This window comes from Cetorhinus maximus, chromosome 5 (assembly GCF_964194155.1).
Source record: "Cetorhinus maximus chromosome 5, sCetMax3.hap1.1, whole genome shotgun sequence".
Taxonomy (NCBI): Eukaryota; Metazoa; Chordata; class Chondrichthyes; order Lamniformes; family Cetorhinidae; genus Cetorhinus; species Cetorhinus maximus.
The window spans coordinates 61,565,438-61,582,501 of NC_135883.1; the positions used below are offsets into that span (position 1 = coordinate 61,565,438).

Here is a 17,064-nt window from a genome sequence, read left to right on the forward strand (position 1 = left end):
GTCTGCTGTTTAATCTCTGTTCCTGCACAAACTTCGCAGCAGGTAGACTTGCACTATTTAAGCTCTCCTAAATTTGGACAATCTAACTGGGAACCGGTGCCTGCTGGCTGAAACAAGATATGATCCCAGGACAAAAGAACAGTCTGCGGGATCCCTACAGTGTTGCAGAATCACTTACACACGGTGAGTTACCACTCGATAGTTGTTTCACTTCTGTACCACTTCCTCTTGCTGCATGTGAAAGGGTTGAAGTTTATATATTTCTCAGTCAAATCTTCAAAAACCACGCTGCCATCATGTTACATTCTTATATTCGATATAAACATACCAATCGCATGGCAAGGTTTGGTGAAACAATAATGTGGGTTCTTTATTTGAAGATGAGACTAAATAAAAATAATGTTAACTAGGAGGCAAAGTGTACATTTTGACTTCTACCATCTGCCACTGTAGACTGAATACAAGTCATGGGAGTAGTATGTCACATTCTGTTGGGGTGGTAGCAATGAACAGCATTTTAAGATACACCTCCTTAAAGATACATATATATTATATCACAACAAGAGTAGACTGGAGGCGGATTCAATCATAGCTTTAAAAAGAGAATTTGATAACTAACTGAAGAGAAAATATTTGCAGGACTATGGGAAAGGATAGAGTGTCGGACTAAGTGAATTGCTCTTACAGAGAGCTGGCATAGATATGATGGGCCTAATGGCCATTTTTCTGTTCTGTAACCATACTATGGTCCTATCATAAGTCACTATCATTATTTGTGTTATGTAGGTTATCACCTTCTTTTGCTTGACTAAATCTCTTTGTGAAAATTATTCCCTATTTATGTTACAGAATCATTTCCCATTTAAGCAATATTGTAGTATAGCCTGGCTCCTTCTGCCAGATCTAACCATGTATACTGTGGGGCAGGCTCAGAAGCAAAATAATGTGCATGCATAATTTGGGCAAATTGCCAGGCTGTGTAAGACTTAACATTAGTTTATGATTAATTTTTGTGAGACAAGGGTATTAGGGATTACAGATCCGAGGCAGATAGTTGTAGTTAGATGCAGATCAGTCATGATTTAATTGAATGCTTGAGGGGCTGACTAACCCATTCTGTGCCTATGTTTCCATCTTTCTTATGGTAGTCATGTAAAAAGATTTCACTAGATTGGCCAGTTTGTGTGCAAATGCTTTGACCTAAGTAAGTTGTTCCTAATTAGAGTGTAGCCATGTTGCAGTTGGTCAGATATCAAAGTTTAAAAACGAAGGTCCAAAGACCACCAAGCCTTTTGAAGAATGATGTATTATTCAGTAGTTGCTAAATGTGATAAAATAATTTTAAAATGAGTGCAAAGGACAGGCCAATGGGTATCTGAAACGTAAGCCAGCATGTCTGAAGCGCACCCCCTCCTTCTCCCAGCTCTGTTCGCTGGCAAGTGAGCTCTGAGAAGATGAGGTGGGGTGGGGGTGGGGGTGGAGAGAGTGCCTATTTCATACTCTGCTTGGAGAGAATTCCAGAGGCTTGCAGGATACCCCTTCGACTATAACTGATCACTGTACTGGAAATGCACTTTGTTTCATTCTTCAGACTGTGCAATGAAAGCCTGCAGCCACAGCAAATCTCAGAAGGAAAAACAACAGAGGAAAAAGCCTACGTTCACAATACTTGTATATGAGAAACCACTTGTGAAATTTATACATGCTAATTATCATCAGCTGTTCCATAAAAGCTCAGTAGCCCAGAGCTGCTGTTTGTCATCAGGCATTTTAACATGTAACAATATTGCTACACTGCACCAAAACCATATTGACCTGCTCTGTCAGCATCTCCTTGCCCTACCACAACTAACCAGATCCACGAGATCACATTCTACAGCCAGCAGTGCCTACACCTGTGGTAATCTGATGTGTAATATACCTTTTAAGAAGAATGTTATAATGGAAGATCACACGATCTTAGTATCTAATAGCAGAGTAGAGCAGGCAACCTCAGTAGCCTAGTGTAGAGACAGGTTTTGAGTTGAAAGCACACAAGTGTAGCCGCTGAATGCCTTTGTAAATAAACTGAATGTGTTCCACCTAAGAAATGTCTACTGACCCACTCTGGCTATTGTACCAACTCGGCCATCCCAAAACAAGCATGCAACCCGGACCTATAAGTCCCAACAAACTGGTGACCAGCATCCAACAACATCTAAGATACAAACTGCTGAAGACAGCCAAAGGACACCAATAGAAGGGATAACAATATGGAACAGTAGTGGGTCACTCTGGAAACTGCTTAGTGTAGTGACTTGTTTTCAACAGCAGTGACTCTAAGTTGTGGGGTTTTGATATAACATCTACTAGAAGAATATTCAAATGAATCATCATAACGGATTCTCCTTATCCTGAAAGTCACTTTCCACTGTCTCACATATTTACAGGAGTCTGACGATGTGACAATTTACAGGCAATATGAACAAAAAGAAAACAAACCTGGGGATAATGCTCTTTTTTCCCATAATAAAAATCCACTCAGGAAGTTGCAGGACTGGGTTGTTTTGAAGCTCGCAATCTCAGAATGTGATTTTAATGGTCGGTCCTTAATTCTTGGGAATTTTCCAAATTGTCAAAGTGGTTGAGTCGCCGAACAGACCAGACTGACAAAAAGTAGGTTTTGCTTTAAAAAGCCTGGGCTATTCTGATCCCTTTCTAGAAGCATGAGTTCACTTCTCATTACAGTAGCGCTTAAATGCATGAAAACAACTTTTAGAAGAAACATTTTATTCAAAAGTATGGTACTCGAGCAGCAAATTTTGCAAATAGTAAGGGGAAAAATTTGCAAAATTTGTCAGGCTAAATCACTCAAACTAAGACATGTGCTTTGAATCTAATTAGGAAAATCAATACTTCATTTACCTGTGAAATGTTCTTGCATGAAGAAAGCTATTTTTCAGTGCAGCGAGAATTTATATGGAAGTGTATTCTTGGTTATAGGCTTTAACAAGCATTCAGACATTGAGTAATGCAGATTTTAAACCTTTAGATTAACAAAACAGCAGGACAAGGTTTAGTGCATTACCATTTAATACTCAAACCCGTGTTGCCATGAGCAGGCTTATGTGCAAAGTCACCCACTTTTAAGCATTAGGAATGCAATTTGGGCAGGCACCTACCCTGGGATGTGACTCTGCAGCCTATGCTTGGTTCAATGGTGAGTTCCCACCCCTGAAATATTCCACTTTTAACCCCATGCATTGGATTACAATTGCCAAAAATTGTTGGTCTTCATGGATCAAGGCTATTTGCCTGATATGGACTCTGAGGATGGTTCTCACACCAACTGAGGTCATGGTAATTCCCAATGTAGGGAGTCACAAACCTTCCCCCCTCCCATATCACTGGCCCTGTAGGGGTGGACAGAGACTCCAGCGCCCTAAGGCCAAAGGTGAGCATCGATGTTAGGCCAAGATATAGTGTACCTGGATCCGGGCGTGTTTTCCGTCGCTTCTATTGCATTCCTAATGGCTAAAACAATAGCATACCAAATGCACTCAGAAATTGCAGCCCCCAAAGTTGCTCCTAAAGTGCAACTGAAAATCTGCTTCATCAAATGTCTGCTAAAGAGTTGAATATGTATTATGCACGATAACTTTGTGGTTTAAAACATTTCATTGAAGGCAGGACATTATTCAAATTTCTGCGCAGTAGTAACCTTTGCAATCCTGTTTTTAATTCTTTCAGGTTGGGAGCCAGTTTACAGTTTTCATGTGATGACAACTATGTGCTTCAGGGGTCCAAAAGCATCACTTGTCAGAAAGTGTCAGACACATTGGCTGCTTGGAATGACCACAGGCCAATCTGCCGGGGTAAGTTATCAAGGATGATTTCCAAATCAAGTTACTTATTGTAAAGGACATTGTTGTTCTATTTACTGAAAGAAAACATGGTGTTTTCCTTTTCTACACATGGTGCACTAATTCAGTATCTTCCCCATGAAGATTCCTTGGAAATGTAATGGCTAAACTATTTACTCAAAAGTTTATCAGAAAATCAACAGGAATGCTGTGGTTCAAAAATGATTGCTTATTTGTAACTTTTCTTAATCCTTAAAAGGCATATGTTTGGTGGTCCAGTGTGTTGTGCACTAATGTATTATCATGGGAAATGATTCACAATCTTGATTAGATCTGTGAATTTGTTACTAAGAATTTATAGTACAGAAACAGGCCATTCAACCCAACCAATCTATGTTGGTGCTTAAACTACTGTATGGCCCCCTCCCACTTTACTTAATTCATCTCACTTTATCAACATATCCTCTATCCCTTTCTCCTTCAGGTACTTATATTATTGAGCCATGTGATAGCAAGCTCCATGCTCTCATCAATCTCTGAGTAAAGAATCTTCTCCTGAGTGCCTTAGCAGATTTATTAATGATATAGCCCCTAGTTTTGAACTGCCACAAGTGGAAAAATAATCTCTTGCGTCTAGCATTTTGAACTCATTCATAATTTTAATGACCCCTATTAGGCCACCTCTGATGACACAAAGAAAGGTAGGAAAGTAAGTTGTGAAGAGGACGCAAGGATTCTGCAAAGGAACACAGGTTAAGGGAGTGGGCAAAAAATTGGCAGATAAAGTATAATATGGGAAAATTTGGATTTGTCCACTTTGGCAGGAAGAATAGAAAAGCAGCACATTATTTAAATGGGGAGAGATTGCAGATTGAAAAACAGTGCGAGAGTGGTGCATCAGATAAAACAGCGCAAGAGGAGGGAGCAGATAAAACAGCGCGAAAGCAGCAGAGCGGGTAAAACAGTGTGAGAGCAGCGGAGCTGGTAAAACAACGCAAGAGAAGGGAGCAGATAAAACAGCGCGAGAGCAGCCAATCGGGTAAAACAGCGCGAGAGCAGCCAATCGGGTAAAACAGCGCGAGAGCGGCTGAGCGGGTAAAACAGCGCGAGAGCGGGGGAGCTGGTAAAATAGTGTGAGAGGAGAGAGCAGATAAAACAATGTGAGAGCAGCAAAGTCGGTAAAACAGCGCGAGAGGAGGGAGCAGATAAAACAGCGCGAGAGGAGGGAGCAGATTAAACAGCGCGAGAGGAGGGAGCGGATAAAACAGAGCGAGAGGAGGGAGCGGATAAAACAGTGTGAGAGGATGGAGCGGATAAAACAGAGCGAGAGGATGGAGCGGATAAAACAGAGCGAGAGGATGGAGCGGATAAAACAGTGTGAGAGGAGGGAGCGGATAAAACAGTGTGAGAGGAGGGAGCGGATAAAACAGTGTGAGAGGAGGGAGCGGATAAAACAGTGTGAGAGGAGGAAGCGGATAAAACAGTGTGAGAGGAGGGAGCGGATAAAACAGTGTGAGAGGAGGGAGCGGATAAAACAGTGTGAGAGGAGGAAGCGGATAAAACAGTGTGAGAGGAGGGAGCGGATAAAACAGCGTGAGAGGAGGAAGCGGATAAAACAGCGCGAGAGGAGGGAGCGGATAAAACAGTGTGAGAGGAGGGAGCGGATAAAACAGTGCGAGAGGAGGGAGCGGATAAAACAGTGTGAGAGGAGGGAGCAGATAAAACAGTGTGAGAGGAGAGAGCGGATAAAACAGTGCAAGAGGAGAGAGCGGATAAAACAGTGTGAGAGGAGGGAGCGGATAAAACAGTGTGAGAGGAGGGAACGGATAAAACAGTGTGAGGGGAGGGAGCAGATAAAACAGTGTGAGAGGAGGGAGCAGATAAAACAGTGTGAGAGGAGGGAGCAGATAAAACAGTGCAAGAGGAGGGAGCGGAAAGAACAGCGCGAGAGCGGCAACGCAGATAAAACAGCTGATTGTCCACCAGAGCGGGATCGGAAGGTAGTGTGAGAAGAGCGCCGATTTTAAAATGTAAGGAAAACCAGGCCCAAGACCAGAGCGGGACCGGGAGCCAGTGCAAGAGGAGCATGGCCCTGGTAAGATTTAAAAAGAGCGGGAGCTGAGAGTCAGAGTGGAGATTTAATAACAGCGGGAGCTGAGAGTCAGATCAGAGTTTAATAACAGCGGGAGCTGAGAGTCAGAGTGGAGATTTAAAAAGAGCGGGAATAGACTTGGAGCTGAAAGTGGCACGAGGACAGAGCGTGATTTCTGGGTAGACTCGGGGCTGTATGCGACGTGAGGACAGAGTGAGAGTTCCGGGGAGGCTCGGGGCTGACCTGAGAGGAGAGGCCAATGAGAGCGGTATAAAAAGGTGTGAAAAACAGAAGTCGAGACCAGATAGGAGAGGTGTACCCTCAGGACCTTCAGGCGGTAGAGTTCGAAGTGACGTCATGATTCAAAAAATGACACAACAGACGGGAGGCAGCTGATTGGTAAGTAGGGTCAGGTGAGTTACTCTACTTCTACTACTTTTTCTACTAATTAAGCTGCTACAGTCTATTAGCTTAAACAAAATAAGGTGAGGACTTTGGACTGTTGTGGGAGTGGTTGAAATGGAATAAGGCCCCTAGCGTAATTAGTATTCTTTAAAGGGAGTAACTAACGAGCTTAATCTAGAGGGAAGTCATGGCAGCAGAGCTTGCACCCATGATATGCACCTCCTGCGCTATGTGGGAAGTCATGGACACTTTCAGTGTTCCTGGCAACTGTGTGTGCAGGAAGAGTGTCCAGCTGCAGCTACTGGCTAACCGCATTTTGGAGCTGAAGCTGCGGGTAGATTCACTGCGGAGCATCTGCTGAGATTATCATGGACAGCATGTTCAGAGAGGTGGTCACACTGCAGGTAAAGATTGAATAGGCAGAAGGGGGATGGGTGACCGTCCCTCCCTGTAACAGATATACCGTTTTGGACGACTTCTCAGTGGAAAGCAGCAGGAGCCAAGTCCATGGCACCATGGGTGACTCTGCTGCACAAGAGGGGAGGAAGAAAAGTGGCAGGGCTATAGTTATAGGGGATTCAATTGTAAGGAGAACAGATAGGCGTTTCTGTGGCCGCAAAAGAGACTCCAGGATGGTATGTTGCCTCCCTGGTGCCAGGGTCAAGGATGTCTCGGAGAGGCTGCAGGACATTCTGAAGGGGGAGGGTGAACAGCCACTGGTCGTGGTACATACTGGTACCAATGACATAGGTAAAAAAAAGGGATGAGGTCCTACAAGCTGAATGCAGGGAGAAAGGACATAAATTCAAAAGTAGGATCTCAAGGGTAGTAATCTCAGGATGACTACCAGGGCCACATGCTGGCGAGAGTAGAAATAACAGGATATATCAGATGAATACTTGGCTGAAGAAATGGTGTAGGGGGAGGGATTGAGGTTCATGGGACATTGGGGCCGGTTCTGGGGAAGGTGGGACCAGCATAAACAGGACGGGTTGCATCTGGGTAGGACCGGGACCAATGACCTTGGTTGTGGGGGAGGTGTTTGCTGGTGCAGTTGGGGAGGGTTTAAAATAGAATGGCAGGGAGTTGGGAACCTGAGCAGGGAGACAGAGGAGAGGGAAGCAAGGATAGAAACAAAAGACAGAAAAGTAAGAAGCAAAAGTGGAAGGCAGAAAAAACAAGGGTGAGAACCAAATGGGGTCATAGTGCAAAATAAAGCTAAGATGACTAACAAAGTTAAAAAGACAAGTCATCTTAATGCGTGGAGCATTTGCACTAAGGTAGATGAATTAACAGCGCAAATAGATATAAATAGTTATGATATAGTTACAATTACGGGGACATGGCTGCAGGGTGACCAAGGATGGTAACGGAATACCCAAGGGTATTCAATATTTAGGAAGGACAGACAAATAGGGAAAGGAAATGGGGTAGCATTGTTAGTAAAGGAGGAAATCAATGCAGTAGTGAGAAAGGATATTGGCTTAGAAAATCATGATGTGGAATCTGTTTGGGTGGAGATAAGAAACACCAAGGGGCAGAAGCCATTGGTGGGGGTTGTCAATAGGCCCCCGAACAGTAATGGAGATGTAAGGGAAGGCATTAAGCAGGAACTTAGAGATGCAAGGGTATAACTGTAATCATGGGTGACTTTAATCTACATACAGTTTGGGCAAACCAAACTAGCAATAACACTGTGGAGGAGGATTTCCTAGAGTGTGTACATGATGTTTTTTTAGACCAATATGTTGAAGAACCATCTAGAGAGCAGACTATCATAGACTAGGTATTGTGCAATGAGAAAGGATTAATTAACAATCCTGTTATGCAGGGTCCCTTGGGGAAGAGCGACCATAAAATGATAGAATTGTTCATTGGGATGGAGAGTGAAGAAGTTGAATCTGGAACTAGGGTCCTGAATCTAAATAAAGGGAACTACGAGGGTATGAGGCACGAGTTGACAATGATGGATTGAGGAACCTTCCTAAAGGGTTGACAGTGGATAGGCAATGGTTAATATTTAAGGATCATATGCATGAATTACAGCAATTATTCATTCCTGTCTGGTGCAAAAATAAAACCGGAAAGGTAGCTCAAACATGGCTTACAAAATAAATTAGGGATAATATTGGATCCAAAGAGGAGACATAAAATTTCCAGAAAAAGCAGCAAGCCTGAGGATTGGGAGCAGTTTAGGATTCAGCAAAAAGAATTGGACAAAAAGATTGATCAAGTAGAGGAAAATAGAGTATGAGAGTAAACTTGCAAGGAACATAAAAACTTACTGTAAAAGCTTCTATAAATACGTGAAGAGAAAAAGATCAGTGAAGACAAATGTAGGTCCCTTGCAGTCAGAAACAGGGGAAATTATAATGGGGAACACAAAGAAGAATTGAACACATATTTTGGTTCTGTCTTCACGAAAGAGGACACAAATGATTTCCCAGAAATGTTAGGGAACCAAGGGTCTAGTGAGAAGGAGGAATTGAAGAAAATCAGTATTAATAAAAAATGGTGCTAGAGAAATTAATGGGGTTAAAGGCTGAAAAATCCCCAGGGCCTGATAATCTACATCCCAGAGTACTAAAGGAAGTGGCCCTGGAAATATTGGATGCATTGGTGGTCATTTTCCAAAATTCTATAGACTCTGGAGCAGTTCCTACAGATTGGAGGGTGGCAAATGTAACCCCCACTATTTAAAAAAGGAGGGAGAGAAAAACAGAGAATTACAGACCAGATAGCCTAACATCAGTAGTGGGGGAATGCTAGAGTCTATTATAAAAGACGTGGTAACAGAACACTTGGAAAGCATTAATGGGATTAGACAAAGTCAGCATGGGTTTATGAAAGGGAAATCATGCTTAACTAATCAACTGGAGTTTTTTGAGGATGTAGCTAGTAGAATAGATAAGGGAGAACCAGCGGATGCGGTGTATTTGGATTCAAGAAGGCTTTCGATAAGGTCCCACACGGGACATATGAGGCTAGTGGGCAAAATTAAAGTACATAGGACTGGGGGTAATACACTAGTATGGATTGAGAATTGGTTGACAGAACCGAAACACAGAGTGGGAATAAATAGGTCTTTTTCTGGGTGGCAGACGGTGACTAGTGGTGTGCCGCAGGGATCAGTGCTTGAACCCCAGCTATTCATAATATATATAAATGACTTGGATGAGAGAACCAAATGCAATATTTTCAAATTTGCTGACAACACAAAACTGGGCGGGGTTGTGAGGAAGATGCAAGGTGGCTTCAGGGTGACATGTGTGTGTGGGCAAACACATGGTAGATGCAGTATAACGTGGATAAATGTAAAATTATACGCTTCGGTGTGAAAAACAGAAAGGCAGAGTATTATTTAAATGGTAATATATTGGGAAATGTGCATGTACAAAGGGATCTGGGTGTCCTTGTACACCAGACAATGAAATTAAATAGGCAGGTGCTGCAAGCAATTAGGAGGGCAAATGGTTTGTTGGCTTTCATTGCAAGAGGATTTGAGTTCAGAAGTAGGGATGTCTCACTGCAGTTATACAGAGCCTTGGTGAGACCGCACTTGGAGTATTGCATGCAGTTTTGGTCTCCCTACCTAAGAAAGGATATACTTACCGTAGAGGGACTCCTGCTCCTAATTTGTTTGTTCATATGTTTACCTCTTAGCCTTCTCCTTTCTGGAGAAAAAAGCCCCATCCTGTTGAGTCTTTGTTAATAGCAGTATCCTTTCAGTTCTAATGTCATCTTTGTAAGTCGTTTTTGTACCTCTCTAGTGCTTCTATATCTTTTTTGTAACATGGGGATCAGGACTGCTGTTACAATCCCAGCAGAGGCCGATAATGTAAAAGAACCAAACTTCCCAAAAGACCCCAATGGAAGAAACCTATAGACAAGATTTCATTTTTCAAAACTTTCACTGTAACAATCAAACCAGAATCACCATAAATTAAATATGAATTAACAGACAAATTGTACTCACTAGAAGCTATGCGTTATGTTCTAAATAGCTGATGCAACAAAGGCAGATCTCTTATTTCTTTAGTCGTCCCTTGAATACATATGGCATTGATCTCAGCTACAAAGTCCCTCGAAAGTGAGCCTTTTCCAGGTAAAGGTTCAGTTCCTTTATCCATGCAGGAGTGAGGCCCAAAATCCAATCAAACAGCAGCTTCCTTTTCCAGGTAGAGTTGCAACTCCTTTATTTATGCAAGGTCTAGGCGCCAAGTCAGCTCTAACAGAAGCTTTACTCTGTTTGAGTTCCATGGATCCAGTTATCATCAAAAAGGCACACTTCTGCAGAACCTCCCCAGCTCTGCTCACAACATTCTTCAGGTTTCAGTCTTTTCAGCTATCTCCCACATACTGCTTTACAGCCACTGTCCTGTTCCCCTGCTGAATAACAACCTGAACTTCAAGAGCCTCTGCCCGCTCTGATGACTGGCTGAAATTTGAATTCTCAACCTGGTGTTTTTTTTCCATTATCAGCTTCTGCTTCTCTAGCAACCTAAGCCACAGGTTGGTGTCTGAGATGTCTGATGTCACAGCCAGGAATTCCAATTAACAAATCCCTCCCAGAAATCTGGAGACTTGTAGTGGCATTTAATGGAGGTAACGACAGCCTTGCCTGCCAGTTGGAATCACATATTTTCGGAAAGCCCCACTGAACTAAGTGCCAATCAAGCAATTAACTGGGTATTTGCAGGCCTTCCCTTGGATCAAGGACCCCAAGGGCAGAAGTCCTGTCCATGAAGAGCTACCGGCTAATGAGAGGCCAGCAGCTCTTCATTGCTTTGCAGCACCACTGGACAAGCAGTGGCTGCTTCCGGTATGACAACCGCCTGAGGCAAGGATCACTGATGGACCCAGGCACATGTGAGTGAGCATTAATTGCCCACTTAAGAGCCTCAATTGGCAACAGGGCAAGAAGGCTGTCCACGAGCCATGGTCTTAATCGGGGCAGTGATGGACAGGTGGTGGGGTCCCCATCTGCCACCCTCCTGCCCAATTAAATGTCCCCTGCCACCAAAATCACCACAGGGGAGAGCATTAAATTATGCCATTGGTTTCTGTTTCAATTAGGGACTGCCTCAAAAAAAACACGGGCTTTGAAACCTTGGTCAGTGCAAACATTTGCAAATGATGGATTCCCTCACACCGTGCAAAGTGTGGTTTAATCAAGATTCTTGAAATTTAACACAACTTCTCTGCATTTGAATTCTTTGCGTTTGGAAATAAACCCCAACGCTTTGTTTGCAGTTTTATGGCTCTGTTGGTCTGTATTACTCCTTTTAATGATTTGTGTATCTGTACCTTTAAATCTCTTTGTGCCTATCCCCATTTAGTCTCTTATTTGCCAAGGAGTTTGTGGCTTCCTTACCAAAATGTATTAACTGTACCACAATTCCACCGCCCCCCTCCCCCCCCACCCCACCCCCCCAACCAATTTGGAGATTTTGAAATTGTGCTTCTGATTGTAAAGTACAAGGGCAGAATCGTCCCAGAATTGCACAAAGTGCGGTAGTGGGCAGGCAAAAAGACACTTCACCTGCCAGCCGCAATGGCGGCTTTTCACGCCATATCATCCCATTCCCAGTGCTTCCTGCCTCACTTATAATACATTCCTGGGTACAAGGTTGATCACTGGCAGGGTAGCCAACGATTCGTCAACCCTGCCTCAGGCTTTCAGTAAACTGGGTGCCATATTTAAAGGGTGCCCCTGGAGATCTCTAGCACTCTATAAGGGATCATAAGCTGCTGGATAGTTATGGCTGCAAAGGGAGGAAACATGCTGCCCCCAGATTTAGCGATGTCTCCTTTGGGCAGCTGCTAGATGCTGTGGAGGCAAATCGTGAAGTCCTCTACCCTGACTCTGGGCGAAGACCAGCAAGCAAGGTCACCAATCCAGCATGGGAGGCAATGGCAGTGGCGGTCAGCGCCAATGCCCTGAAAAAGAGGACAGTCACCCTGTGCCAAAAGAGTATTAATGATTTCTGTTCCACCAGGGTAAGCCACTCTTTTCATCTCTGTCAACTCACATACTCACAAACCCATCACACATCCATAGGGATCTCACTCACTGCCAGTTCAAGGGACACCATCATTCACTCTCTCTCTCATGCCTTCATCTGCCCTGCACCCTCATCCTGCCCATAGTACCAATCATCACCTGCACATGCTGGGCATCCTTATCATCTGGCTTGGCAGGCTTCCTGCTTGCACTCTGTCCATCTGTCTTGGCAGGACAAACTGGCACATAACAAGAGGGAGAGGTGGCAGACTGGTGGAGGAATATCTGAAATCAAGGTCTTCACAGACTTTGAAAATAGAGCCATCCAGCTGGCCGGCGACGATGCGAAATGTTCCTGTGCTGACGGTGAGGTCGGTGGTGCTCAGTCAAGTGAAGATCCAGTGGTGCAACATCCATCAGACAACCATGCTGTGAGTCAGTTCCCCTGTTCCCTAGTCACCTGCCATACACCAATGATCTCTCCTTGCTTTTGCAGGCACATTTGGGCAGCAGCCGAGTGGGTCCACGAGCCACGTCCTCGACTCAAGCCCCGACGACACCTCAGAAGAGGAATCTGCTGAAACCCCAACTGAAGACCAGTCACAGCGCTCAGCCACACCCTCCACCAGCACAGAGACTCACACCTCGGTAGGTCCTATTTCTAGAGTAGCCTAGGGGTCACAATCTGGTGAGCACATCGCACTGTCTGACCCATAGCAGGCGGTGGCAGGGACTTCCAAGGTTTCCAGCACTTGGAGGACTGTTGGAGGCCAGAAATCTGCTGAGTCCAAGTCAGATGAGGAGCCTTTGGACTCGGTCATACCTCAGTTGTTGGATCTGCAAAGGCTATCTCAGGAACATCAGGAAGGGATGTCTGCTGCACCCCTCAGATTGCAAGGCACGATGGAAGAGTCCGTCCTCCTTTAGACTGAGGTGATAGTGCTGGCATGCTAACGCACCGAGGTCAACACTGGTAGGATGGTGGCCGTAATGGAGACCTTGATCCAGGACATTGGTCCTGCACTGCTGCGTGGGTTGAGCTCCATCGTTGACACATAGTTGGCTTCCAACAGCCTCAATGTGAGAGGGGTGCGGGGCAACTCGATCTCACTCCAGGTTCCCCTTCTCCTCAGGGAATCAGCCAGAGGCCCTTGGGTGCCCATAGGGAGGAGGATCAGCAGTGGAGATACACCAAGGTGACGCCAGGAGTGTCCGTCCAATCATAATTCCCTCTTACTGTAACCCCAGCAGCACCAGCTCCACAGACCAAGGAGGGTGCCACTGCCACACAGAAGGACACGAAAAGCAGGCCAAAGCCCTCCAGGTCTTAGTGCTCCAGAGGACGCCCGCCAAGGCCATCACAGACATGGAGTAGCAGTCAGCAGACTGCCTCCACCACTGAGGAAGTCGCGGGATCACCAAGTCATGGCGACATGGTTAGGAAGGTTAAGAAGATGTAGTTGCACAGCCAAGGCACGGATGTTAATCACTTGTACATAATGTTCACTTTGTTAATAAACTTCTAAGAATGTCTCCATGCCCATGGCTCCTTGTTCTGATCAACAGTGTTCGTGTCACTCAGATGTGAAACCTCGGTTCTGCACAAGATAAAGGCAGATGTCTCAGTCCAGGGCCTCTTCCATATATAGTGTATAACCTTCAGATAAAAGTGATGGTCCAGTGTAACACTTAATAGGCACATTAATGATGCCTGCACCTCGATGGCACTTGTCATTGCTGCCAGAATGTCGTGGGCAGGCGTCACAGAGTTCCATCATTCTCGCTGTGTGCTCTCAGCACTTTTGAGCTGGGGCGGGTCCCCATCTCTTCAGCATCTGTCACCGGTGACGCTGTGCTCCTGAAGGGGCCAGGTGCTGAAGGCTGACAAAGGATCAGGTGTACTTAAAGTTTCAAGGCTGCATTGTCAAGATATGACCCTGATCACAGAGCGCAAGAGAGCTACCCTCAGCTAGGCAGCAGTCAGACATTCACAGAGGGAATGTGAAGATCTATGGAGTGTCCACACTGCATGTTGTCATCACCCTCCTGGAATCGAATGACTATTTGGGTTTCTGCTGCATCTCCATAACATAAGACTGAGCACTAAGTGCGTGTGCCATGCCGTCAGCCACTCGAGTCAAACCTTCACAGATGCAAGGTGAGGATGTCAGGACTGTCCTCACTGCATCTCGTCATCATCCTCCATGAACCTTGTAGCTATGAAGGCCTCCCAAGCGCGTCTGCCTCGTCTGGCCAGTGCGATGGCCTCATTGCCGGCATCCTCACATTAGAAGTCTCATCACTGTCATCCCTCTCAATGTCCTCCTCATCGGAGGATAAGTGCAGCTCCTCCATCTCCTCCTCAGCTGGTCCTCTCCTCTTTGCAGCGCCAGGTTGTGGAACACTCAGCAAGCGACGATGATGCGCAACACCCTCTGGGGACAGTATTGCAGTGCTGCACCGGACCTGTCAATGCACTGGAATCTCATTTTCCAAATGCCTTTTGTTTGCCCTACCAAATTCCAGGTCACAGCATAAGCCTCGTTACACCATCTCTCTGCTGCAGTCTGAGGCTGCCGCATGGGCATCATCAATTGCATCCTTGTCCCCGAGGACCTAACCCTGCAGCCTCTGTGGACCCTGGAAGATATCAGGGACCTGAGACATGCTAAGGATGTAGGAGTTGTGGACGCTCCCTGGGAATTGTATGCAAACCTGTAGGATGTGCTTGTGGTGGTCGCACAGCAGCTGAACATTCAGTGAGTGGAAGCCCTTGTGGTTGATGTAGTCGACTGCTTGTTGCCATGGAGATCTAAGTGCCACTTGAGTGCAGTGAATGGCACTCTGCACCTGTGGAAAACTTGAGACCTGCGCAAATCCCAGCGCCCTTGCTTCCTGCCTTTCCTGACCCTGGGCAAAATGCACAAAGTTGTATGCCTTCGTGAAGAGAGGCATCCGTGACCTCCTGGATACATTTGTGTGTGAAGGCTTGTGAGATCCTGCACAGGTTACCTGTGGAGCCCTGGAAGCAGCCACTGGTAGTGGATGCCCTCCGTGTCCCTGAGGTGCCAAATCTTGCAGCAGGTGGCATAAGTGACCAACCAGTTCCCTAGACATGCGCAGTCCTCGGTGACACTGGTTCTCAGTCATCTGCAAGAATGACAGGCACCATCCGTAGACCCTGGGTCTAGTGAGGCACCAATTAGCGATGGCTCACTGTTGATCTTCAGCTGCGTGTGCAGCAGACCTTGCTGCCCCTTCATCCTGAAGGAGGTTCTCCTCCTTTTGCCAAGTCAGTGCCTCCGACGCTCTCTTCTTCTTCCATGGTCTCTGTAAGCCAAGAGGCATACCACTAAATCATTAGGCTCAATAATTGTAATGTTCTCCCCCTGCAGGATCAAAGAGAGAGACATGTGGGTTATCACATCTCTTTCAAGGACATAAGTTCAAGGTGAGGGGCAGGAGGTTTAGGGGGGATGTGAGGAAAAACTTTTTTACCCAGAGGGTGGTGACAGTCTGGAATGCACTGCCTGGGAGGATGGTGGAGGCGGGTTGCCTCACATCCTTTAAAAAGTACCTGGATGAGCACTTGGCACGTCATAACATTCAAGGCTATGAGCCAAGTGCTGGTAAATGGGATTAGGTAGGTAGGTCAGGTGTTTCTCACGTGTCGGTGCAGACTCGATGGGCCGAAGGGCCTCTTCTGCACTGAGCGATTCTGTGATTCTGTGATTCTTTGTTAAGTCTGAAGGCCCCTTCACGCATACAGGAGCGTGCTGGCCACCCCCTGGATGGCCAGTGTGTACTGGATTCCTTGATCTGGCACCGCACTGAAAGCCAGCCAGGAGAAAACGACTTGCCTGTGCCTCCTGTAAATGCACAGAGCCTGATCCTTGATGCCCTATGTGCGATGCTCGCGAGCTGCGCAAGGTTGTAGGCACTCACATCCGAGTTCCCCTCAAAATTCAGCTCGCCAGGTGCACACCTTTAAATACAGTTGTGAAGCATACCATTTTTAAGTCATGCCGACGTGGGTGGTAAATTTGGCATGGAGGGGATGATTCTGGTGAGCGGGGCTTATAATTAGGTGCAAATGTATTAAAATGATGTTCCCAAAGTCCAGCGGCAGGAAATGTGGCTCGCCATTGATGAGTGAAGCAGATGATGGCAAACTGGTTTCACAATGGTGTAAAACTGATTTTTGACCTTCTCGCTATATTGCCTCCCCTGCCCCGTTCACCATGATGCCAGAAAGGGCCAGAAAGTTGCGGTCCAAATCGTTTATGCAAATTGTGAACAACAGTGGTCCTAGCACTAATTCCTGTGGAGCACCATTCCCTACCTTCTGCCAGTCTGGGTCACCACCTTTTCCCCTATTCTGTTTTCTGTTTTGTAACCTGCTTACTAAGCATTCTGATACATTTTCCCTGATTCCACATGTTTTCACAACAGTCATGGGTGGGAGGCCTTTTGAAAGTCCATGTATCACGCAGCCACTATTTTGCCTACTCTTCTTTATGACTCCTTTGAATAATTCAGTAAGGTTGGTCAAACACGACTTTCCCTTTTGCATCTGTGCCGACTGCTCTTTATTATATTTTTGGTTCATAATCTGTGCAAAATATGCAGCCTGTGAAAAACATATGACCATACATCATGGTTTCCCAAACAGTGAATCCCTGATCTTAACTAAGCTGACAGAGAAGAGAAGTGATGAGTGG

The 17,064-nt window shown here is 45.6% G+C and overlaps 1 protein-coding gene across 1 annotated transcript in view; it reads left to right on the top strand.

Annotated features, from left to right (window-relative positions):
• The window catches only part of LOC144680673 (CUB and sushi domain-containing protein 1-like), a 2,611,816-nt gene that overhangs the window by 1,744,750 nt on the left and 850,002 nt on the right, over positions 1-17,064 (top strand). Inside the window, exon 9 of the mRNA XM_078541910.1 lies at positions 3,730-3,854. Within this exon, the coding sequence (XP_078398036.1) occupies positions 3,730-3,854 (125 nt within the window). The remainder of the gene's footprint in view (positions 1-3,729; positions 3,855-17,064) is intronic.